Source organism: Desmodus rotundus, chromosome 3, assembly GCF_022682495.2.
Source record: "Desmodus rotundus isolate HL8 chromosome 3, HLdesRot8A.1, whole genome shotgun sequence".
Lineage (NCBI taxonomy): Eukaryota > Metazoa > Chordata > Mammalia > Chiroptera > Phyllostomidae > Desmodus > Desmodus rotundus.
The window spans coordinates 6,934,688-6,959,144 of NC_071389.1; the positions used below are offsets into that span (position 1 = coordinate 6,934,688).

The 24,457-nt window shown below is 47.0% G+C and overlaps 1 protein-coding gene across 8 annotated transcripts in view; it reads left to right on the forward strand.

Annotated features, from left to right (window-relative positions):
* The window catches only part of VPS13D (vacuolar protein sorting 13 homolog D), a 229,060-nt gene that overhangs the window by 20,359 nt on the left and 184,244 nt on the right, over positions 1-24,457 (forward strand). For 7 of the 8 annotated variants that reach the window (XM_053920028.1, XM_071220837.1, XM_053920032.1 and 4 more), the window contains exons 11-24: positions 733-834; positions 1,001-1,202; positions 1,976-2,155; positions 3,284-3,414; positions 4,279-4,354; positions 4,768-4,938; positions 5,910-6,040; positions 7,290-7,422; positions 9,180-11,390; positions 12,491-12,642; positions 15,175-16,206; positions 20,024-20,114; positions 21,277-21,403; positions 22,782-22,962. In XM_053920028.1, the coding sequence (XP_053776003.1) occupies positions 733-834; positions 1,001-1,202; positions 1,976-2,155; positions 3,284-3,414; positions 4,279-4,354; positions 4,768-4,938; positions 5,910-6,040; positions 7,290-7,422; positions 9,180-11,390; positions 12,491-12,642; positions 15,175-16,206; positions 20,024-20,114; positions 21,277-21,403; positions 22,782-22,962 (4,920 nt within the window). Of the gene's footprint in view, positions 1-732; positions 835-1,000; positions 1,203-1,975; positions 2,156-3,283; positions 3,415-4,278; positions 4,355-4,767; positions 4,939-5,909; positions 6,041-7,289; positions 7,423-9,179; positions 11,391-12,490; positions 12,643-15,174; positions 16,207-20,023; positions 20,115-21,276; positions 21,404-22,781; positions 22,963-24,457 lie in introns of those variants that run through there. The other variant, XM_053920035.1, reaches the window with a different exon arrangement.

Consider the following 24,457-nt stretch of genomic DNA (forward strand, 5'->3'; position numbering starts at 1 on the left):
ATTTTCCCTGACCCCGATTGATTTGCTCGACCTTGGGGCTTTTGGAGGTAGGAGCCAGGCGGAGGGGGTGGAGTAGGTGGTGAAGGCAAGCATTTCTAGTTCATTGTAGGGCTAGAGACTCCTAGAACTACCAGGCCTGGAACGCTGGCCCTGACTCCAACCCGGCTCTAGACCGTCTCTGTCTCCCAGGGTGGGGGCGTGGGGGATCTTTGGCATCTTTGCACGTAGTTGGCTCCCATTGTTCTTTCCTAACTAGCAGGAAACAAATGTGCGTGGGAAATAAGGAGCTGGGGGCCTGCACACTTCCCGTGTGAACTTGGCCCCCAGCTTCCTCAGTGTGATCAGCTGAGGGCGTGCGCCTGGAAGGACTCTGCACGCTCTCAGTGCTGCGCAAGGTGTAGGATACTACGGCAGCCCCTACACTTCCGTTTCTCCTTTCCAGTTTCCACTTCAGGCAATCAGGTTCCGTTTTGCTTCTCCCTCTGTGGTTACTCTTAGTCTTAGACCGCAGAGAACCTGGTGGGGTGATGTGGAAGAGCTGTTTACACCAGGAGCATAGCAGTCACGGACCTAACTATTTATCCTGTCGTTTCTTGGGCATCAGTGGAAATGTGGGCACCAGATAGGCCCCTTCACAGTGCTTGTAGTGAGTGGTTTGTGTGAGCGTCCAGTTTCTCTGGAGCTGTAACACCTGTTTTGTTTGTTTGCTTGTGTTCATTTTCACCCAAACAGGAGGAAATGCGTCGGATTGAAGAGGAGCAGAGCTTCGAGGAATTGAAGATTCTGCGTGAGCTGGTGCACGAGCGATTTCACAAAGAAGAGGAGCTGGCGGAGGTGCGGGGTCCTCTGTGAGAAGGCGTGCTCGGGCCTGGCACACTCTGGGTGCTTCTGTTTTGACGTGTTCCCGCCCCTGGGGTTGGGGTGGACAAGTCCTCAGGGGCACGCCACGGCTTGTTTCTGTCTTCGGGTCCTTACGTTTGCCCACTGTTGATTGACACAGAGCCTGCGGGAGCCGCAGTTGGATTCTCCAGGAGGCTCCCCTGGAGACCCAGAAGCCGGTGGAGGCAGCGGGATGCTGCAGTATCTCCAGTCCTGGTTTCCTGGCTGGGGCGGCTGGTCCGGGCAGCAGACCCCTGAAGGGAAGCTGGGTGAGGGGCTGTCAGCTGAGCAGCATGAACAGTGGACCCCTGAAGAGATCCTGGGTAAGGTGGTGGCTGGCCTTCACATCAGCCCCCCGGGTTGCAGTGGAGGGAGGTGCTTGGTTCATCTTAGTGTGTTACTTCTGACACGGCCCACAGTGTTTTTCAAACAGAAACAGGTAGACGTGTGTCGAACAGTTCATCTCATGTTCTTAGAGGCAGAGAAGGGATGTTTCGGGAGAGACTTCATCTGCGGTCCTGTTACTAAATTTGAATATTAGCCCAGTTTCAGGTAGGTAGGAGCGGCAGCGATGTCAGAGAGTGGAGTTTGAGCCAGTTCAGAAGTTTTAAGCTCTGAGGCTCGAAGGCTGTCCAGAGCTTCTCTTCACATGCCTGCTGTCCAGCGTGGTTCCTACTGCCACAGATGGCTGTGTGAATTTCAAGTAATTAAAATGGAATAAAACGTTCACTTCCTCAGCTGCACTGGCCACATTCACCACACGCACCAGGTGTGCCCGGAGCCACTGTGGTTAGCAGCCACTGTCCTGGGCAGAGCGGTGGGGTCGTTTCACCGTGTTGCGCAGCGTGGCTTTATCCTGTACTTGACCGTGAACCTGGGCACCCTCCTGGTTGTGAATAAGCTGATGAGAGCCCTTATGAAACAGTTGGGTTACTTTGCATTCTTGAATAGAGCAGTCACTCACAACTTGGGAGTTCTTTTCCAAAGAAAGGGAAAGAACAGCTAAATGATGTAATCATGGCTGCTCCGTGGGCCTGGTTGTGCTTTGGAAGTTTTCCCATGTATTTTCTTGAAGTCGTCTCTTCCTCACCATCAGGCACCGAGGAGTTTTTCGACCCCACTGCGGACGCCTCCTGCATGAACACGTACACCAGGCGAGACCACGTCTTCGCCAAGCTGAACTTGCAGTTGCAGCGGGGCACTGTGACTCTGTCACACCAGGAGCCAGGCGCTCCTCAGACGGAGGAAAGCGCTTTCATGCAGCTCGAGTTTTCAGGTACTGCCCCCAGGGGACCACCTGCTGGGGTTGATCTCTCCGGGTGCCCTGTCCGCCTGAACAGTTGTGTTCTGGAAAGTTGCTGTGACTGTTGTCCCTAGGGAATCACACGGGTAGGCGCCTGCAAGCCTCTGGTCACAGCATCCATCAGCGGTCAGTGCGTGACCTGGCTTTATGTGCGATGCGTTTAAAGACACCTGGTCTCATCTGTGCTGTGGGTTCATGGACACGGAACCCATGGCCCGCGCACTGTGACTCGCGCCCAGGGGAGCTGGTCTGACTCACGGGCCTCCTCTGTGAGGCGCACACAGCTTCTCGGTGCTCGGGCACCCTAGGCAGCATTTCAGCACTGCGCGCGGGGGCTGTTTCGGGCTGTTTCGGACAGTGAGATCGACAGAAAGCAGGGAAATGCCAAAAGCTTGGCACTGGATAGACCATGAGGAGGGCGCCGTGTGCAGTATGAGAGCTGAAACGAGAAGACTGGGCGCTCTTTGTTCAGCGCAGCTGGGGACGTGGGCGCCCGGTGGCTCTGGTGTTTGCTGCCAGGCATGCATCCTCGGAAGCGCCGCAGGCACTGGTTTGGGGGCCGCAGATACGTTTAGTGAGCAGGCCCTTCTGCAAGTCTGGACACCAGCAGTAGTGAGGATTAACTGCTTTTGACTTCTTTTTGTGACTTGAAGTAAAGGTGTGTAAATAAATACCCAGATGTTGGTTTTTACATCTCACAGATATTTTTTATTTCAATTCATAAAATAGCCACTTATCTGAGATTACTCAGTATAGCTTAAAGGCAAATGACCACCTCCTGCCAAAAAAGCCGGTTTGTTTGACTTTGTAATCTTGAGAGCTGGGATACCATAGACTTAGTGTGGACTAGAAGATTTCTTAATTGTAAAGGGTCTGTTTAAAATGCATTCTGCCAGGAAGTGTCTAATAATCCTTCGATATTTATAAAGGTAGGATTATATACATAGATGTACAGATATATAGATAGGCTTCTTTTGGTTTGAGTTTCAAGGAAAATAGTTCATGACATCTAATAGCCTTCTGTAAAATAATGTACCTAATACTTTACAACACTTGAGGCTGCTGTGGCATAGTGTCAGCTCTCACGTTTATTTTCTGCAGATGTGAAACTCCTAGCAGAATCCCTTCCTCGAAGAAATTCTTCCTTGCTTTTAGTCCGGCTGGGTGGACTGTTTCTTCAAGACCTGGCCACAGAAGGAACTCTGTTTCCTCTTCTGGTCTTCCCTAATCCTGTACGTACGACGGTGGGAAGGCGGGCCCGTCCGGGGTGGTGCTGGGTGCTGGGCTGTTTTGGGCAAGCAGTGGGTAATACTAACTTGATTCGTTTTGGCAGTTGATGCCCTTGAGACAGCTGGGCTGGTTAAAGACACACTGAAGTTAGATAAGTTTCTAAGTTTGTCAGACAGCAGACGTGGGCAGGATTTATGGCAGTGTCACCTTCCTCCCCTGGGTTGTAGCCGCCTCGGAGCAGTGTGCTCTGATTTGGTAGAAAATGCTGTAAGCACCACTGTTTTCTGCGTTTCGGGGTCAGTGTTTGAATTTCCTCCGAGTCTGACCGACATTGTCATGCCGCGTGACCCTTATTCACTTGATAGGACTCCAGAGTCCAAAAGAACACCTGAAGATTTCTATATATGTGCCAGCTTTTTATATCGAATAGCCTTTATTAATCAGAAGCCCTTCAGTGATTTCAAATTGGCAAAGATATGGTCAGAATAATCGAGTATTTAGCCACTTGCTCGGCAATACAAGTTTTTGTGGTGGGGTTGGGGGGCGCTGAGTGGATTGTGGAGAGGGCGGGATGCAGAGTGAAAGTTTGATCAGCTGTACACATTTAATACTCCTTTAGCAGTCATTAAGTGTGCCAAACGGAAAGTAGCACACCGCCAGTGTGAAGGGAAAGAGGTGTTTTCGCCAGGTTGGAAAGAAGGCACAGACTAAGGGGTCATCCTGCAAGTCCTCAGCAGTCGGGTGTCAGATGAGTTTTGATTTGATTGTGCTCAGTGACAGTGATGCTGCAGGGTGACCCGGAGCACGTGTGCCCGCTGAATTGTCCCCTCTCCCTGACGTTTATGCGTTTTCTGTGTGTTTAATAGCAAAAAGAAGTTGGCAGAGTCTCACAGTCTTTTGGGCTCCAAACAACATCTGCAGACAGAAGCGATCACTACCCTGGTAATTTGTCCTCCGTTCTTAAAACTACTCCTGAAAAATGCGATGATTACAGATCAGTAGTCCTGGTCAGTGGCGAGAGAGGCAGCGTGTCCCGTTGTGTGTGGACCCGTGTTTGACCTGGAGGCAACCTGGTGCTCTCTGTCAACCTGCCTGTAACCGGGGCCACCTCACGGGGCCTCCCAGTTCTTGGTTTTCATAATGGGAGCAGATAGAGCAACCCGTCTTGAGGATTCCTGCTATAAGTAAGGGTCAGTCCTTACTAGGTTCTGTATTTTATAAAAATATGCACAAGTGTGAACTAGTTGGAAAGTAATTTAGGAAATGTCCTTTCTCCAGATTCCGCACAGGTCTGTTAAGAATGGAAGGACTGATACCGCTGTGTTCCCTTTCCTCTGTCTGGTTCTCTCCCCTAGCTGCGGACCCAGATGCCCCGGTGTTTGAGATGCTGTACGAGAGGAACCCAGCGCACAGTCATTTCGAGAGGCGGCTGAATGTCAGCACCAGGCCCTTGAACATCATATATAATCCCCAGGCTATTAAAAAAGTAGCAGACTTTTTCTACAAGGGAAAGGTTCATACCTCAGGTTAACTTTTTTGTTTGTTTGCTCCTATGTTTCTTTCTCAAGGTATCTTTCCTGTCGTTTCTGGTGCTCTGGACAAGGGTCACTGTGCACTCGGCGGCCTGGCAGTGGCAGCAGAGGCCCACGCACAGGGCTGCCCTCCCCTGTCGGGTCAGAGTGCAGGTCCTGGGAAGTCACTTTCCCAAGAGGAATCACTGCCCCAAGTGTTTTCTTTATCTTTGCCTCCATTTAGCAAACATTTTTTTAACACTTCCCAGTGCATTAAGATGGTGACTTCCTCGGCTGCCCAGGATATTTCAGGCCCCGTGATTTAGGAGGCTCGTTCGAGCCTTTCCGTCTATAGGGGACAGACAGGATTAATGGTCTGGTTTGCTTGCTCGGTGCAGCATTCAGTACCACAAAGTTCGTTTCTGCCCTTTCCCACATCATTGATTTATTTATGTCTGCCTTTCCCCCCGCCCCAAAAGAATTGAAACAGTAGGTGCAGAAAAGGCACTTTTGATGACAGTGAAATTGCATTCATTTGCTAAATGTATCCCCTCCCTCCCTCTTTATAATAATGAAGTTGTTTTAGCTTTTGGTCTGTTTTTGAGCCTTTTCATATAAATAGTAGCCATAAATGTTTTGGCTTCATTGCTCCATCACTGAGAGATTGTAAAAGGCATTTCCTTCTAAATTTCATTTTCTCTTTCAGTGTAATGTCGTGCTTTTAAGGCTTTTGAAATAAAATAGTTTGGAGTCTCTCAGACAATAATTTGAGAAATGCTAGTAACTTATGTACCTTTCCCTGGCTCCCTCCTCATAACCGTCCCTCATTCCTGTCACCCTACGTAGTGCCGGGCCAGTCTGCAGTAGGAACCCGTGGCTCTCATACAGACCGTTTTCCAGTTTGGGGGAAATTCTTGGTGGGAACAGGTTTCACCCATCACGCCCCCTGACGGCTCTGATCCTCCTGTCTGTTCCCAACCTTGCAGGTTTTGGTTATCAGTCTGAACTTGAGTTGAGAGTGGCTGAAGCTGCCAGAAGACAGTATAACAAACTGAAGATGCAGACCAAGGCAGAGATCCGACAAACTCTTGACCGTTTGCTAGTGGGTGACTTCATTGTAAGTGAACACGCAGAAGCACTCTTGGGGGCGCTGGGGGAAGGGGCAGCTTTACCTGTTGGGTTCTTCACCTCTTGTGGATAGGCATGCTCGTGTCGAGTATCCTGATTAAATTGAAATTATGAAATCCTTATCAGCTAGCAAAAAAAAAAAGCTCGTGTCTCTTATAGTCAGGGTTTCATGAATAAAAAAAGAAGAATGACTGTGACTAGGTCGCGCTTCTTCCTTGTGCCAAATTTGGAGCACTCTCAAGGCTCATCTTTGTTCCCTTTTATAGACCTGTTGTTTTTATCAGTGTTTTACTCCAGAGCACCCCCTTTTCATTTACTGTTAGCAGAAGAGAAACAACTGGAATCACCCCCCAGTTTCCATTCCAGGTTATAATGGTCACTTTGTGAGGCTAAGAAGCCAACTGGTGCAAGGGTGTCATCGACAGGGACAGCCAAAAAACAGCTCAACAGTCCAGCCAAACTCGGGTTCCAGCACTAGGGTGAGGGTGCACTGCTGAGAGGCGGCAGTAGATGGCGCAGTGAGAGCGCGGCCTCTTGGACAGTGCAGACAGAGCCCGTGGGGGTTGAGGGGTGGCAGGAATGTTCTAAGTAAAATTTTCGGGGTCTGTGGTATGGGGTGGAAAGTCCATTCTGTATTCTGTTTCCACACAAATTAAAACTAATATCCATTATCTTAGACAAAGAAGTTTCTTTTTGGTAATATACGCTTTAGCTTTTACTATGTACATATAATTAAGGCAATTTTAGTTGCAGGGAAGAACAGGTACAGAGTCATGAATTGTTCTGTGTATTTTTTATATTTCAAGTATCAAAACTTACGTTTTTCACTAATACACTAGGGCATGAAAGTTCGTGGTTACCAATGTCCATGAATAAATAAAAATGTTTGAATTTTTGTGTTTTTTTGAGTTCTATCATCTCTATAACACTTTAAAATATTAAGTTCTGTAAATTTAGGAATAAGATCTTCCTTGAACTGTGGGTCACTCCAATCAAAGAGCATACGAACCTCCAAACCAGTGATTTGCTAATTTCCCTCCTACTTCAGATGCCTGCTTGTGGTAAAGTCTCAAGCCCTCAAGAGCCCACACCTGCTTTGGTTTTAAACTTTGTGCTCTGACATCAAAGACCGATACTTGACACCAGGTGTGGCCTTCAGAAAGGCGGGGCCCCGACCGCTGCTGTTCCCTTTCACCAGTTAAAGTTCAAAGTTATTTAACTGTAGTTTATTTTTGCAGGAAGAGAGTAAACGGTGGACTGTGAGACTAGATATTTCTGCCCCTCAAGTGATATTCCCGGATGATTTCAAATTCAAGAACCCTGTCTTGGTTGTTGTGGACCTGGGAAGGATGCTGCTGACGAATACCCAAGGTGCAGAGCGGGCGGGGAGTGGCGATGACGCAGCGGGTGGGTTACTCTGTCTGTGCTTCACCAGTGAAGCTTAAACAAAAGGGTTGTTAACATTTTAAAACTCCGAAGTTCATTTGTCACTTTTTTAATAATAGCTTTATTGAGATACATTTTAATATGTGTCCATTCAGTTGTTTTGGCATGTTGCTGGCATTGTGCATCAGTCTCTTTACCTAATTCCAGAACATCTCCATCATCCCCAACAAGCAATTTGAACCCACCGGCAGTCACTCTCCGTCACCCCCTCTCCCAGCCCCTGCCGACCACTAGTCTTTCATCCCTGAATTTGCGTGTTCTGGTCGGTTTATGAGAATGGAGTCGTTCAATAGGTGGCCTTTTGTGTCTGGCTTCTTTCACTTAGCGTGTTTTCAGTGTTTATCTGTGTTGTAGCAGGTGATAGCACTTCATTCCTGCTTCTGCCTCAAGAGTGTTTCCTGTGTGAATATACGACATTTTACTTATCTGTTCATCAGCTGCTGGCCGTTTCCACTTTTTGGCTGTTAAAAATAATGCTGCTGTGAACATTTGTGTGTAGACTTTCGTGTAAACTTATATTTTCAGTCTCTTGGGTGCGTGCTTCAGTGTGGGATTGCTGAGTCAGGGACGATGACTGTGCTAAACATTTTGAGGAACGGCCAGGTGGTTTCCTGCACCATTTCACTCTCTTACTAGCAGCGTGAGGGCTTTGGCTTCTCTACACCCTTGCCAACGCTTGTTATCACCTGTCTGGGATTACAGTCATTTTTACGGGTGTAAAGTAGTATCTCATTGTGGCTTTTGTTTCATTTCTTACGGTAACATTTTGTATTTTAATAAACATTATTTTTCAGTACTTAATTCCAGGAATAGAGATTTAACCTATTTAGGGATATTAGGGACATATAAAAAGAGACTCCTGGAAGAGTCATTGTTCACCTTGGGATGGGAGGGAAGACAGAAGGGATTCACGGCATTAGAGACTGAGGAAGCTTGCCAAGTAATTTCAACCTTATCTTTACAGAGCAGACCGAAGGGAGAGCATAGGGCAGAGGATGTGAGCAGGAGTGGGAAAGCTGGGTGCTCAGGGAATGTAAATAACAGAGAGCGCACCTAGAGAAGGGAGTGAGAGCTGAAGAGCAGGACCACACAACCATAGAAAGCACCTGCTCGGATTGATAAGACATCGGCAGGGGACAGGGACGCGGGTGACCAGGCCCAGTGCTGTGTGTTTGTAGCTGTCTCAGCCACACTCGGCGGTAGGGAGTGTGGGCTCTGCAGAACACGGCGTGTTGAGAAAGCGCTGCTTGCCCGGCGCTGGCCCAGGCACTGGGGATGCTGTGTTGAATAAGACAGAGGAGACCTCTGTCCTTCTGGCACATCCTAGTGGTGGCAAAACGAACACACAGGTGAGCCAAGGAAAAGGGAACTGCTGCTTTGGGGAAGTGATGCAGGTGGGGCGGCTCATGGCGGGTCACCGGCTGTGCACGCAGATGTTCGTCCCTGCGTGGGCAGGTCTCCGTCCTATCTCATGTACTTTTCCTTTGTGTTTTGCTTTCCAAATGAATGGGTGGGTTCACACTGAAAAAACTGGTGAATACAGGATATCGGCTTAGAGTTTTCATCCATTTATTTTTTTAAAATTGGGGTTGGTTGGTTCTCTGCTTTGCTTGATTATTCCATTGAAGGAAAGAAGGCAAGGGCAGACGTAGACTTTGAATTCTCTTTTCCTTTACCCGTAGATGAACCCAGCAAAAGTGGGGATGGGTCAGCATCGGAAGAGAATCAGTTCAGTGATGAGGAGTACAAGACCCCTCTTGCCACACCTCCGAATACCCCACCTCCTGAGACGAGCAGCAGTAACAGGGAGAAAACACCTCCACTTTCTGCAGTCGAGTTCAGTGAAGAGCAGCTGCAAGCGCACTTGCTGAGCACGAAGCTGTACGAGAGGTACTCCCTGTCGTTTATGGACCTGCAGATCATGGTGGGGCGAGTGAAGGACAACTGGAAGCACGTGCAGGATATTGACGTGGGGCCAACCCACGTGGTCGAGAAGTTCAATGTCCATCTGCAGCTAGAACGCCGACTGGTTTACACGTCAGATCCCAAGTACCCCGGAGCCGTGCTGTCGGGCAACTTGCCAGACTTGAAAATCCACATCAATGAAGATAAAATATGTGCTATCAAGAATTGCTTTGCGCTCCTCACCACTCCAGACATGAAGACATCTGACACTCAGATTAAAGAGAAGATTTTCCCCCAAGAGGATCAGCGGGGAAGCTTGCAAGATTCAGTCATGAATCTGACCCAGAGCATCGTGCTGCTGGAGCAGCACACCCGGGAGGTTCTGGTGGAGTCCCAGCTCCTCCTGGCCGAGTTTAAAGTGAACTGCATGCAGCTCGGCGTTGAGAGCAATGGCCAGTACATTTCCGTGCTCAAGGTGTTTGGTACCAACGCTCACTTTGTGAAGAGGCCGTATGATGCCGAAGTCTCCCTGACCGTTCACGGTGTGCTCCTGGTGGACACCATGCAGACTTACGGTGCAGATTTTGACCTTTTGATGGCTTCACATAAGAACTTGAGCTTTGATATCCCCACGGGAAGCCTCCGGGATAGCAGGGCCCAGTCTCCTGTCTCTGGACCCAGTGTGGCCCCCTTCACTAACGCTGCCACACTGAGCAGCCAGCCAGCTCCTAGTGTCTCACTGGACAGAATCCTCACCAAAGAGCAGGAGTCCCTCATTAAATTAGAATATCAGTTTGTGAGTTCAGAGTGCCCGTCGATGAATCTGGATAGCTCTCTTCAGGTGGTTTCACTGCAGGTGAATAATTTGGATATTATCCTAAATCCAGAGACAATTGTGGAGCTGATTGGTTTCCTGCAAAAATCCTTTCCCAAGGAAAAAGATGATTTGAGCCCCCAACCTTTAATGACTGATTTTGAAAGAAGCTTTAGGGAACAAGGAACTTACCAAGCTACGTACGAACAAAACACTGAGGTTGCAGTGGAAATCCACCGTCTTAACCTGCTGCTCCTTCGGACGGTGGGGGTCGCCGGCGGAGAGAAATACGGCAGAAAAATCGCAACCGCAAGTATAGGTGGCACCAAAGTCAACGTCTCAATGGGGAGCACCTTTGACATGAATGGCTCTCTCGGCTGCTTGCAGCTCATGGATCTGACACAAGATAACGTTAAGAACCAATACGTTGTCAGCATCGGGAATTCCACAGGCTATGAAAATATCATCAGTGATATTGGCTACTTTGAATCTGTATTTGTCAGGATGGAAGATGCCGCCCTCAGCGAAGCTTTGAGTTTCACATTTGTTGAGAAATCGAAACAGGAATGTTTCCTCAACCTCAAGATGGCCTCCCTGCATTATAACCACTCTGCAAAGTTTCTGAAGGAGTTGACCTTGTCCATGGATGAACTGGAAGAAAACTTCCGAAGCATGCTGAAGAGTGCAGCCACCAAAGTCACCACAGTGCTAGCCACCAAGACAGCCGAGTACAGCGAGATGGTGTCACTCTTTGAAACTCCACGGAAGACCCGGGAATCCTTTAGCTTGGAGGACAGTGACCTATATGGGCTTGGCCTCGCTCCCTCTCATTCCGACACTGTAAAGCTGATCTTGAACATAAACATTGAATCCCCAGTTGTTTCCATCCCTCGGAAGCCCGGGAGTCCGGAGTTGTTGGTCGGGCATTTGGGACAGATATTCATCCAGAATTTTGTGGCAGGAGACGATGAATCCAGAAGTGACCGTCTCCAGGTGGAAATCAAAGACATTAAATTATACTCTTTGAATTGCACCCAGTTGGCAGGCAGAGAGGGTGCTGGGTCAGACGCAAGCCGAGTGTCGTGCCCTCCTTCTGGGTCTGCCAGTGCCAGTAGCCAGGAGGAAGCTCACTTCACCCGACATGACTTCTTTGAGTCTTTGCATAGAGGCCAAGGTGAGGAGCGTGAGTCACGTCTTGTTTCGTCTAAAGGTGCCAAACCCAGCTCATGTACACTTTGCTTAACACAGCAACACCTTTTTCTTTTAGAATTATCCCCAGTGAGTATTTAAAAAATCATACTGGAATTTTGCTAGAATGCTTCATAGTAGTTGATATGTTTTCAACTTTTTCTATCCAATGCCATATTTGGTGAAATAAGAAATTTTTCAAGTGGCCCCCTTTGAAATTGGGTGAGTGCTCATTTACAGGGATGTTTCAGTGAGTGGATTCTGTTAAAATATTATTTAATTTGGTCAAATACACCTGATTTTTCAAATTTCTAAGCTGTAGACCTTTCCTAGTTAAATATTGTAGTCCAAGACAGCTAGAGGGCTTGACATAATTAGAGTATGAAATTTAGGCTGTGGATATTATGTTCTCCTTTTAGTATTATGCCATCTTTTATACTGGGTTGGTTCAGGGTTCTAGGAACAAAATGCCTGTATTTGTGTTCTCAGTCTCTTTGGCTACAACCCGTTTAATCCATTAGTCTCGGCATCCTCAGAAATCAGGTAAGCCCTGGAGCATTGGTGAAGACACTAATGCCTTTGAGAACAAATTCTGTGCTTCTCAGGTGTTAATTCACGAATGATTTGCATACTTACCCAAAGATTGCTCTCTCTGCTTGGGTAAAGGCTCTTCACCTAGAGCCTTAGATTGTCCTTGATTCTGACTTAGGCCCATGCGGACGAATCAGTCTGTATCTGGAAGGTGGGTAAGGATGAGCAGTTTGGCTTGGAAAATGGCAGCTTGGGAGGCTGAGAGAAGCTTAACCAACATAGACCCTGGCCGGGGTTAATTTTCACCACCTCACACTTTGAAGCCACCAAATGGAGCAAGTCATGAAAAAATTGTTTCTTTTTGTGTGTAAGTTCATCTTGTGCCTCTGCGCGCTGTGACCTTGGTGTTGGGATAGTCATCCAAGTTTGCACTCGAGCCTGGGCCCTGGTCCACGGGTAGCTCAGGGCACCCCTGTTGTACATGTGCTGCCCTCGTCCGCAGTCGGGCAGTGACCAGTAGTGTTTGCAGACCGTCATGCCCTGTCTCTTCCACAGCCTTTCACATCCTGAACAACACCACCATTCAGTTTAAACTGGAGAAGATCCCGATAGAGAGGGAGTCTGAACTGACTTTCTCCCTCAGCCCGGATGAGCTGGGCACGTCCAGCATCATGAAGATCGAAGGGAAGTTTGTCAACCCAGTTCAGGTGAGCACCTGGTTGATTTTCACATCCGGACAGTTGAAGGCACATGTTTGTTTTATATTTATAGAGTGTAAATGTATTTTGTCATATATTTGTATATAAACTTCTGTGAGGAAAATATAAGGAGATAGCTATCATTAATGCATGTGAGTGTCGATCACTTATTCCAGTGAACGTGGAGTCCTTTTCTTGTGTCCCTTTGTCACTGGGGAGCCAGTCTTGTCAGCCGTCTTCTGGTGGGGAGGGTGAATTATATAGAGGAAGGGGGCAGATCCTTAACTCCATTGCCATTCAGAAACGAGGAGAATTATTGCTTAAAAATTCAGTGTCTCTTTCCCAGAGGATATAATTATTGTCCGACTCTGACGTGCTTGGCCCAGCCTGTAAAACCATCTGATAATTGGAGCTGTTGACAGATCCTTTCAAGGGGGAATTAGAATCAGTCTTCCCCCCTTTGAAATGAAATGGGCCTGGTAGGGATTCGTGTGTGTGTGTGTGTGTGTGTGTGTGTACATTTGCCCTCCTTTTTCCTTTGTAAGTGTCATTTTCCTGCTTTTACAGGGATGAGAGAAAAGAGCCTAACATGATAAAACAGCAAGGGCAGACAGGGTCTCAGGACCGTGGACCCTAGGCTTGGGCAGTAGTTGGTCACCAGTCTGTGTCGGGGTGCCGTGGACTGGACATGCACCTCTTGACGTCAGTGGTTCCCGGGTGTGGGTCTCTGGGTGACAGGATGTTCCCCAAAGCTTCCCCATAAGTTTTCACCTTAAGTTTAGCACATAATGTGAATTCTGTTGGATCATATTGACTTATTCTTATAGTTACCATTGATTTACTGTAGTTTTAGATGCCATTCTTTATTAAAATTATTTTAAATTATTAAAAAATAATTTTTAAATGGTTTAGAGTATTTTGTTATGAAAACATTTAAATACACACAAAAGTAGCTCATGAACCCTATGCGCCCATCACTCAGGTGTCTTTCCCCACCTGATTCTAAGGCAAATCCCAGACCTCTGCCGTCTTTATCTCCACTGTTTGGAACGTACCTGTGCAGACTACATACATTTCCTGACTAACTGCAGTAATATCATCGTGCCTTGTAAAGTAAATGAGGATTCCTTGGTATCATTACATTTGAATCTATTTCCAGGTAGATTTATTTGAGGCCCTAACAAGGTCCACATGTTGCGTTTCTATGCTCCATACATCTGTGGGTCTCCGTTAATTTAGTTTCCCTCTCATTTTTCCCCCTAAGCCATTATTTTGTTGTGAAAGCCAGGTCAGCTGCCCTGTAGAATGTCCCACATTCTGGATTAGCTGTCTGTTTGTGGTGTCACTTAATTTGTTCCCCCACATCTCCTATAAACTGTAACTTAACTCCACAGGTTTAACTGGAATCAGGTTCAATTTTTGCTTTTTTTGGGAAAGGTAATGCTGTGTACGTCGTACTGCACTGTATAAGGAGGCACGTAGTGTCCGCTTGTCTCTCTCAGGGATGCCGAAATTGGCGATGGTGCTCAGGTGGCAGGAACCCGATCCCTCCACTGTGAAATTCTCCGTCAATCATTTGTGTATGGGCTCATTCCCCCAGTGAGCTGTGATGGGATAAGTTATTTAATTAGGGGTTACAAAATGATTGCTTTCTAATTCTGTGATTTCGATATCTGTTTGGAATTCCTCTGGTGGAAAATTGTTCTTAAGTAAATAAAAAACCTGCTGGAAATATTTTTAATGAGAAATTGTAACTAAAAACAAAGTAAGGGAGAATGAAGCGTAGGTAACAGTGGATCATCAGCATCATCATTAAGAAGTACACCTGTGTGTTTAGCCGTAGTAAACGTAGGTTGTCACACTGCTTGGTGACAGTGAGTGAGCTTTAGAACCCTGGGTCTCGTTTCCCAGTCCTGTCATGTGACCACACGAGACTTCTGGCAGTGTGCCCTCCGGTTTCCCTAGCTGTGTTTGTGGGGTTAGAAAGAGCGATTCAGTCACGGAGAGGGTTATCAGTGGCGAGGGGGAGAGGGGAGAATGGGGGAAAGATACAGGGAATGAGAAGCATAAATGGTAGGTACAAAATAGACAGGGGGAGGTTAGGAATAGTATGGGCAATGGAGAAGCCAAAGAACTTACATGTACGACCCATGGACATGAACCAAGAGGGGAATGCGGGTGGGGAAGGGATACAGGGCAGAGGGGAATAAAGGGGAGAAAATGGGACAACTGTAATAGCATAACCAATAAAACATTTAAAAAAAAGGAAAGAGTGATGCAGGCCTACAACCAGGAACACTTACTGAACATGTATTGTGTATAGACTATTCCCTGAGGTGCTGGTGGAGGGCCTTTTGAATAGACACGGGTCAGAGAGAGGGGTAAGGATGGAAAAGAAACAAAACAGATAGTCCTTGCTATCAACTGATTTGTACCCTCTTGGGGAGACCCATACAAATCACCTTTGGAAATCTGTGGGCAGTGCCGCCGAGTGCAGTTAGCAACAGTAGCAGAATAACTGAGTTTTCTCCTTGCACGCAGGTGGTGTTAGCCAAGCATGTGTACGAGCAGGTTTTGCAGACGCTGGACAACCTTGTGTACAGCGAAGACCTGAACAAGCTTCCCATCAGCGCCACCTCCTCGCCCTGCCCCAGTTCTCCGCTGCCCCTGCTGAGCGCCTGCGGCGAGCCTGCCGCTGAGAGGAAGGAGAATGGGTTGTTCAGCCACTCCAGCTTTTCCAACTCTTCCCAAAAGTCCTTGTCCGTGAGGGAAGTCAAGTCCTTCACCCAGGTTCAGGCCAGCTTCTGTATAGCAGAGCTTCAAGTTCAGCTAAGTGGAGATCTGACTTTGGGGGCCCAGGGGCTCGTGAGCTTGAAGTTTCAGGATTTTGAGGTGGAATTCAACAAAGACCACCCCCAGACCCTGTCCATTCAGATTGCCCTGCGCTCTCTGCTGATGGAAGACTTGTTGGAGAAGAATCCAGATTCCAAATATAAGAACCTGATGGTGTCTCGGGGAGCCCCTAAGCCATTAAGTTTAGCACAAAAAGAATATCTGTCTCAGTCTTGCCCTTCGTTATCCAATGTGGAGTATCCCGACATGCCTCGGTCTCTCCCCTCCCACATGGAGGAAGCTCCTAATGTCTTTCAGCTGTATCAGAGACCCGCCTCGGCATCCCGGAAGAAGCCAAAGGAAGTCCAAGACCAGGACTATCCCTTGACCCCACCTCCGTCTCCAACAGTAGATGAGCCCACGGTCCTTGCCGGAAGGAGTAAATTTGATGATTCCCTGGTCCACATCAATATATTCTTGGTGGATAAGAAGCATCCGGAGTTCTCGTCCCTTTACAGCCGAGTTAACCGGAGCATCGATGTTGATTTTAACTGCCTGGATGTGCTCATCACACTGCAAACCTGGGTCGTGATACTAGATTTTTTTGGAATCGGCTCCACTGCAGACAACCATGCAATGAAGGCTCTGCCTGAGGACCTTCTGCAAAGCGTGAAGTCAGAATCCAGCGCTCTGCTAGCATCTGAACTGCAGGATCCAGCCAACACCAAGCTGGACCTCAAGGTACCAGTTCCCTTTCACCCCTTGACGTTCTGAGAGTGAATTTTAGTTTATTTAAATGCTGCCATTATACATTTACTGTGGGAAATAGACCTTATTGGCAGGGGAGCCATGTAGTCTTCTAGATGCCTGTTACAAAGGGGCAGACAATATTTTAGAAAAGGTTTTAGTGCAGATCCCATCTGGAGGCAGGGACAATAAATGGTGTAAGCAGCACTTTATCTTTTTGGGTTGTATAATTGGGTGGAATTACTTAGTTTCTCTGAGCCTCAGTTTCCTCATCTACCATCATCCCATTAAGGTACCAAATGCGGTAATGTGTGTAAAGCACTCTAGTGTCTTTACAGTGTGGCTTTTGTCATCATCTCCCCGCTCACTCAGAATGTTGGCTTTGGTCGAAGGCAACAGTACAGCGGTTAAGAATGAAGCCTCACAAGTCAGTCTGCCTGGCTTTAAATCCTGCCACTTTTGTTGTAACCACACAGCTGTGCGGCGGTGGCACATTTTTTTAACATGCTCCTTAATTTTCTCCTCACTAAACTGGCGTGTGAAATGGTGCCCACACCACTGGGTTGTTGCAGGAGTTTGACGAGATAACATAGGTAAGGCCCTTTGCACACTGCGTGGCTTGAAGTAGCATCCCGTGAACCATAGCTATTACTATTTTTATTACTACACGGGTTGCCACACTTACAACTTGTCTGCGGTACTCATATTGTAAATGTTGAAAAACACGTTCAAAAGACAGCATTTGAATCTAAAGCTGTTCTGCTCGGTGTGACGACAGTGAGATGTGTAACCGGTTACATTTAGATGACCGCTTGGGAGCACCTCACTGTAGCTAGCACGGGTCCGGCGCCCTGGGCTCCCCCCAGTGTGTCTCGAGGATGACGTTCTTCCTCGACATGGCTCAGCACGTGTGGACTTGCACTTGCTGCTGGGGAGAAGTCGGGAGGGGAATCGTGTTTTTCCAGCTGCAGTTTTCTTATTTCCTTAGCTGGCAGTAGTCTGCCTCCCTCTAGAAAGCGAAGAGTTCTCCGAGAGTTGGGTACGAACCAGCTTTTCCTCTCACATTCAGCGTCTGACCGAAAACCTTGGCAGTACTCCAAGGCCTCCGGTACCGTGGTTAGCAGGGCAAATGGGAACTGCGGAGGCTTCCCTCGCCCTTCTGGACTTTCATGTGTTCGCAGCTGTAACCGTGTTCTGTGCCGCCTGCGACACCTGCCTCGGGAACCTGTGCTGTTGGATGTGAAGTGTTTCCGGGGGCTTTGCACAGATAGATAGAGCTGGTTTTCCAAAACAGGACTAGATAATTGTCCCTCAAAAACGCCCAGTTTTAGAATTAGAATTTTTGAGAACATTTTTATTGTGAGGATTTTCAGACATGTCCCAGAGAGAACAGTATGAGGAACCCCCTGTGCCCAGCCCCACGGGAGTCCTCACATTTACCTTCTTCCTCTCTTCTCTTTGCTGAAGCGTTTAAAGCAGAGTCCAGGTAGCATTTCATCTCTACAGACTTCAGTATTCATTGTGGAAAAACATAGACTTTAAAAGATATAACCGCAATTCATCGTCCCACCTAACTACATCAACAAGAATTTCGTGGTGTTACGTAACACCCCCTAGTCCATACTCAGATTCCCCGACTGTCTCAGAAATGCCCACTGCCGGCGGGTTGGAGAGGAATGAACGGTTTAAGGAGCTTCATGTCTTTCCTTCGATCTCTGCTACTTGGTGGAATGCTTTGCTTTTCTGAGCTATGTGTTCCTCATCCACAAAACGAGGGCCGTTAAGTAAAGTGATGTGTGAGTGTTCTGCATGGAGATCCAGATCAGGTTCTCGTGCCACAGTTGCTGTGGTGTCTCCGAAATCTGTCAGCGGAAGTGAGCCAGCCTTCCTCCCTTTCCTTCCCCCCCTGTGCAGGGGACTTGTAGACGCTGGGTTAGAGTGCCGTAGAGGGTCCCACATGTCGGATTTGCCATTGGACTTCTTTTACCTTCTGAGTTTGGAAATGGAAGTTAGTTCTAGAGACATGGTCAGACTCAGGTTCAACCTTCTGGTAAAAACATTTCTTAGGTGGTGCTGAGTGTGACCTGTCATAGCATGCCAGGAGGTACACAACATCTGGCTGTCGCACTTTTAGCGATGCTGCGACTCACTCACGCTGAAATAGTGGGTTTTGGGCAGTGACAGCTGGCTTTTTCCAAAGAAAGTGTTTTGTCTTTTTTTAAGATTTTATGTATTTATTTAGTGAGGGGGAAAGGGAGGGAGAAAAGAGGGAGAGAAACATCATTGTGTGGTTGCCTCTTGCATGCCCCCTACTGGGGACCTGGCCTGCAACCCAGGCATGTACCCTAACTGGGACTCGAACTGGCAACCTTTTGGTTCACAGCCTGCGCTCAGTCCACTGAGGTACACCAACCAGGGCCAAAGAAAGCGTTTTGAAACCCAGTGTATAAGGTAATTTGGTAATGTGATGGGAGGTTCTGCGGCCCTCTCTTCATGGAAATCCTCTTCCCTTGGGGTCCGTCTGTGGTCTGTGTCCAGAAGCTCCCTGCAGGGGAGCCTCTGTGGCACTGGGGTGGCCCCTTGGTCATTGCTACCCCTGTAGTGATCCATTCCTTGTTCCTCTGCCTTCCTGTACAGATGGTTCCTTCTTCCTTTCCTCTTCCTATTTCATTTCTCATCTTTTTCCTTCCTAGTAATTTATTGATCAGACGTTTCCTGAGCACGTACTTTGTGGCTGGCACCGAAGACTGAGGGGTTAGTGTGGCATGGCCGTTGGGAGGCCACGAGTGTGAATCGAGGTCTGATCTTCTCCCTTCTCCTTCCTTCCCTCCAGCCGATCCCTTATCCCCAGTGAGGGCGCACAGAGGCGCCTGCCTCAGCACATCCTGGACATAGAAGTCCTCTGAGCATTTCCAATGTCACTAGCACAGTACAGGGCTTGTTTGTTACCAAGGATGCTGTCTTCAAGACAGGGTTTTGGCTTGCTTCTGTTTCCGGTTGTCCCTTGGAAAGAAAATTGTTGATTGTGGTTTCTAGGCAAAGTCCCAATTGGACAGCAGGGGCTTCTATTAAATATTTCTATTTGTCCAAAGACATTAAACAGGATTCTAAGTCATACTTATCATTTTGGTTTGACAAATTTCTTTTTTTTTTTTTTCAAATACAAGCCAAAGTTTATTTAGAAAGTCACAGAGGTAGAAAAAGTGAGCCGGATGGGCAGCATGGGCCAGGAAACAAGTTCCAGAGGCAAAAGAAGGGCCCTTGGAGCTTAGGGGAGACAGAGAGAGTAAAGGTGCACACCTTGAGGAAAGAAGAGGGGGAAAAGGGGCAGAGTGCTAGAGAGAGAGAGAGAGAGAGAGAGAGAGAGAGAGAGAGAGAGAGAGAGAGAGAGAGAGCGCGCGCGCGCAGAGAGTGAGCCCTGTTTGGACAAATTTCTTAGTGTGAGGCTTTACTTAATGAATCTGTGAGTGGTGAGAACAGTGCAATATTTAAGACAAATGCAAAAATGAGAAAGATGTTTTATAATGTGAAATATGTCACTAACAGCATAGACAAGGCAGCCACGGAGAAGACACCGCAGCACCGGGGTTTTTGTTTGCCCAGTTGAGTTCCCGTCTCGTCAGCTCTCTCTTCACAATAGGGTCTGCCCAGGTACAGCAAGCAAAAATGAAGTTGGCATCGACAAAGGCTTTACCGTCAACGTTCCCAAGCCTTCCCGCTTCCTCCTAGATTTGGTTCTGCTGTTTGCCTGAAGGATGGGTACCCTTCTCCCCCAGTAACATGTGCCTTCCCTTGTCTTCTGTGTGCCTAGGTTCATTCTCTCTCTCTCGTGCTGAATAAGACCACCAGTGAGCTTGCTAAGGCCAATGTGTCCAAATTAGTGGCACACCTGGAGATGATTGGTAAGTGGGGAAAGTCGAACTTGCAAAATCTGGTAAGAATTTGCACATCTTGCTCACAAATCCCTATGTCCCCACGTGCCGAGGAAGGTGTGGGATGACTGGCTCGGTTGTGGCCGTGGTTTATGACGGCCATTCTCAAACGCTGGCTTATGCGTCAGACTAGTCTGGTCAGCCTGTTAAAATGCAGGTTTCTGGCCTATCCCTCTCCTCCCCGTCCTGCCCGCCCCATCCCGCCCTCATCCCAGGTAATGAAACACGGACAATCACAAAGTTCAAGTGTTGACTCTGTCGTTAAAAATAAGAATGTCTTTTGGGGAAGGAATGAACTGAAATTGAAGTTTTTTCCTTGGGGTATATTAATCTCTGAAGGCTTCCTAGGAGAGATAGGTCTTTCATTTTGGAGGAGCTGGGGTGTTTTTGTGAGAGGACATTAAGAATAAAAACTAAGTGTGTATCTTCAATGCATTGGGAGCTGAACTGGTCATTGTTTTATGATGCTAATTGCGATCATAAAATTTGTTTTACAGAAGCAACGGTTTAGCGTATTTCCTTTTAACGCGCACCCCACATTAGGAATGATTTACTGTAGGTGCACATCTCAGGTGTGTGCGTTTCCACATCCCTTCTCTGTTCTGCCCGCCTTCCCCGGGGCTTCATCCTGTGATAATGGAGTAGTTTCAAATCTGTCTCTAGCATCGGTCTCATTAATGTTTTTTTATTAAATCTCACCAAAACCCACTAAGGTTGCAGGACTACCTGACACAGCTCGGAGTCTTTTATCCATAGTACAGTTAATAGACCGTATGACATTTCCCTAATTCTAATTCGGGGTCTGACCTCAGAATGTTTCATGTTTCTATAGTTTTAAGTGTTTTTTTTTTCAAATTGTCTATGCATTTAGTTTGAGTTCTTTCCTCTTGCAAATGTTCAAGTGTGACGTTGCTGTGTCGTTTCAGCCCCTGTGGATTTCTGCACTGAGACTACTCGAAAAGTCGCATGACATGTTTATTCTGGGCGGGTCGGAACAGGAAAACTTGCTTTTGACATGCAGTTTGATTAAATAGCGACAGGTCTGGGGCGTGCGCAGATCCGTTTTCGTGTCAGGCGTTGTTAAGGCGCGTGACAAAGAAGGGTACTAACGTGCCTGATTTTCACCCCCTAGAGGGTGACCTGGCGCTGCAGGGAAGCCTCGGGAGCCTGTCTCTCAGCGACCTCACGGCCCATGGGGAGCTCTACAGGGAGCGGTTCACCACCAGTGGGGAGGAGGCGCTCATCTTCCAGGCTTTCAAGTAAGAACACGGGCCGTCCCTCCCTTGCCATTTTGTCAGGGTTGCCTGCCATGTCAGAGTGTTTTGACTAAACAATGAAGAAAAGTTTCAAAAAGTTGAACCTTCTCACATAAAATTGATACGGTGAGGAGTCCTGACTTATACTGAGATGGAGCTGTGTCGAAGTGGGCTGCTTGGGTTTCCTAAACAGATGGGGTGATTGAAATAACCCTGATTACTAAAAGTCCTGGGCTCACGCCGCCCCCGCTGACTTCTGTGACCACAGGTGACTCACTTCGCCTCCATGCATCGGCGTTTTAATTTAAATGCTGAGAGGCTAAGGTAGACCAGTTTCCACCAAGCTATAAACATTCTGAAATGTTTCAGACGGGGCTTTTTTTCCCCCCTGCATAATCTGTATTGAATCTTTTCAGTTTTAGGATTTAGAAGGCATCTTTAGATCTACGTGGTTACTAAAAACTGGTTTTCTTGGAAAGCAGAAAGTTTAAAATGGTGGTTTTTCAACCTTTTGGGGAGCCATTAGAAAATATAATATCTATCTCTGCCCCCAGATATTCTGGGCTAGGGAACTGAGAAACCCTTTTCCTAAAGGTAGCTGGGACTTTTTGTTTCGTTTCCAGGGGGAGCATGTCATCATGTACTGAAGACTTAGACCGATTTGTTTCTGCAATGACCTACCCATAGGTGTGGTCCTATGAGAAATGAGATAATTAATGTAAAACTCTTTAAAACTCTGTCTGGCACAAAATAGGTGCTTAGCAAATGTGAGTTCCCTTCCCTAGTGACTATGTCTTATAAAATAACTTATTATTATGGCACCACACTCCGTTAAATTCAAAATCATTTGTAAAGCTTTCTAATTTATCTCGGAATGTAGATGCTAAGCCTCTTGGGCTTACACTTCACTTGAAGTTAAAAGAACGCTTCTTTCTGCCACCAGAAGACAGTTTTCCCCAGAAACGTTGGTTTGGTTGCCCAGTTTTCTTCATTGTTTCATGGCCTTATTTTTATTATCCTTCAAGTCCATATTGTCGCAGCCCTTGTTACGATGGAGTGAGCAGGAGGAGTCACTTTTCCTCACAGGCCCAGGTGAACAGTCTGAGCCGCAGGTGGCTTCTGAGTGAGTTCTGGAATCCAGAGTGAGTTTAGTGCCTGGAGCCGCCCCCAGCGTATCACCCTGGCTGTCTGTCACACCAGACTTTTATTTTCACATTCTCAACACACGGTGAACGGGGGTAGTTACTGGTATTTGCTTTGTAAAACTTGATTGTGGATTTCCATTTTAAAAGTTGAAGCCGCTCCCTAGGAAACCCCTAAATCGACCCAAGTTGTCCTCACATATTGCCTTGTGTCCGAGTCACACACTCTTTGTCTGTAGGTATGGCAGGCCCGACCCCCTGCTGCGGCGGGAACACGACGTCCGCGTGAGCCTGCAGATGGCCTCCGTGCAGTACGTGCACACCCAGCGCTTCCAGACGGAGGTGGTGGCCTTCATCCAGCACTTCACTCAGCTGCAGGACGTCCTGGGGCGCCAGCGGGCCGCGATTGAGGGGCAGACGGTAGGTGGTCTCCTTTCTCCAAGTGGTCCTTCCAGTTTGACTGATCAGTGGGCATTTTAAGCCTCTAGAGATAAATCTGGAAAATTTCACTAAAAACAGTAGAGGTAATTTTATGCTTACTAACGCCCTCCACGTAGCTGGTTACCTATAGAAATCTTGCTGTAACCTGAGAGCTTGAATTTCTTTTTCATTATATCATGTTCTTACTACCTTTAAAGTTTGGCTTGAACGTTCTCTAAAAACGATAAATGAAATTATGGATAACACGTAAGACTGTGGCCCTCCTAGGGCTTTAGTGGGGATTTTTCTATTGGAAAATTGTCCCAAAGAACATATATAAAGAGAGGTTTTTCAAATAGAATTAGAAGTTCCCAAACTTCCTCTCTCATTGCTCCCTTAATGTCTTGGAAGTTTTTCCGCAGCACGTCCTAGGCCAGAAGAAACGTCTAACGACTTTCCACTTAGAAGGAATTAAGACTAAACATTTAATAAGTACATATGTCCTAACAACTTAGTGGTTGTTTGAAAAACACTAACACAGAAGTGAAAGGTAGTGTTTTTGTTTCACTCTCAATAACCACAGCGCGTGGGATGCGTGTGCTGTCGGGCACCGTCGGCTTCTCAAACGTGGCGTCAGATTGCACATCACAGCCCTCGTTTGCTGGCCTGCACTTACGTCCTCATGCTGCTTGCTTTTTGTCACAGCAACTGCTTCAGACCCAGCTTCACAAAGATGAGATGTCACTGAAAGGAATGTCACGTGATTTAACACTGAGCGGGAACTACCTCAGGGTGGTTGGTTGCACAGTGTCCAACAGATGATGCATTTGCCTAACACCTAACCCGTCCTGGCCGCGTGCCTGTGGGTGTGCGGCAGCAGCCCGTCGGGTCCCCGCACACATTCTGCGGACCCGTAGTTCTCTGTAAAACTTTGTTTTTACTTATTTTTAAACTGTTAGTTAAAAGATGATAACTTAAGATACAGACACTGTCTTTATAATGGGAATGTTAAAAAATTTTTTAGTTTAAATTAAAATTTTTTGATTATGTTACATATTGATTTGGTACAGAATCAAAGTAAAAAAGAACATTTGGAAAAAGGTCTCCTTCTCCATTACTTTCCCTCAACCACCCACTTTCTCTCCTGCAAGCAGTGTTACTGGTTTCCTGCCTTCCAGATAATGTATTAAAAAATATATATATATTATATGTATATCATAATCAAATTGTAGGGAATCTGAAAAAAGAATCAGTCTTACTAATCTCAGAGCACCATAGGTATGTTTTAAGTAATTTTCATTTTTCCCCTATATGTGTTTCCATTGATTATAATCATGGAATATATAACCTTTTTTCTCTCTTTAGAAACTTAAAAAAAAATTGGCATTTGACACATAGAAAAGAATATCTGTACAGGTTACAAGGTATGATAATAAAAGGAACACCCATGAACCCATCAAAATAAAAACTAAAACATTGCTAAGCCTGCGGCGCC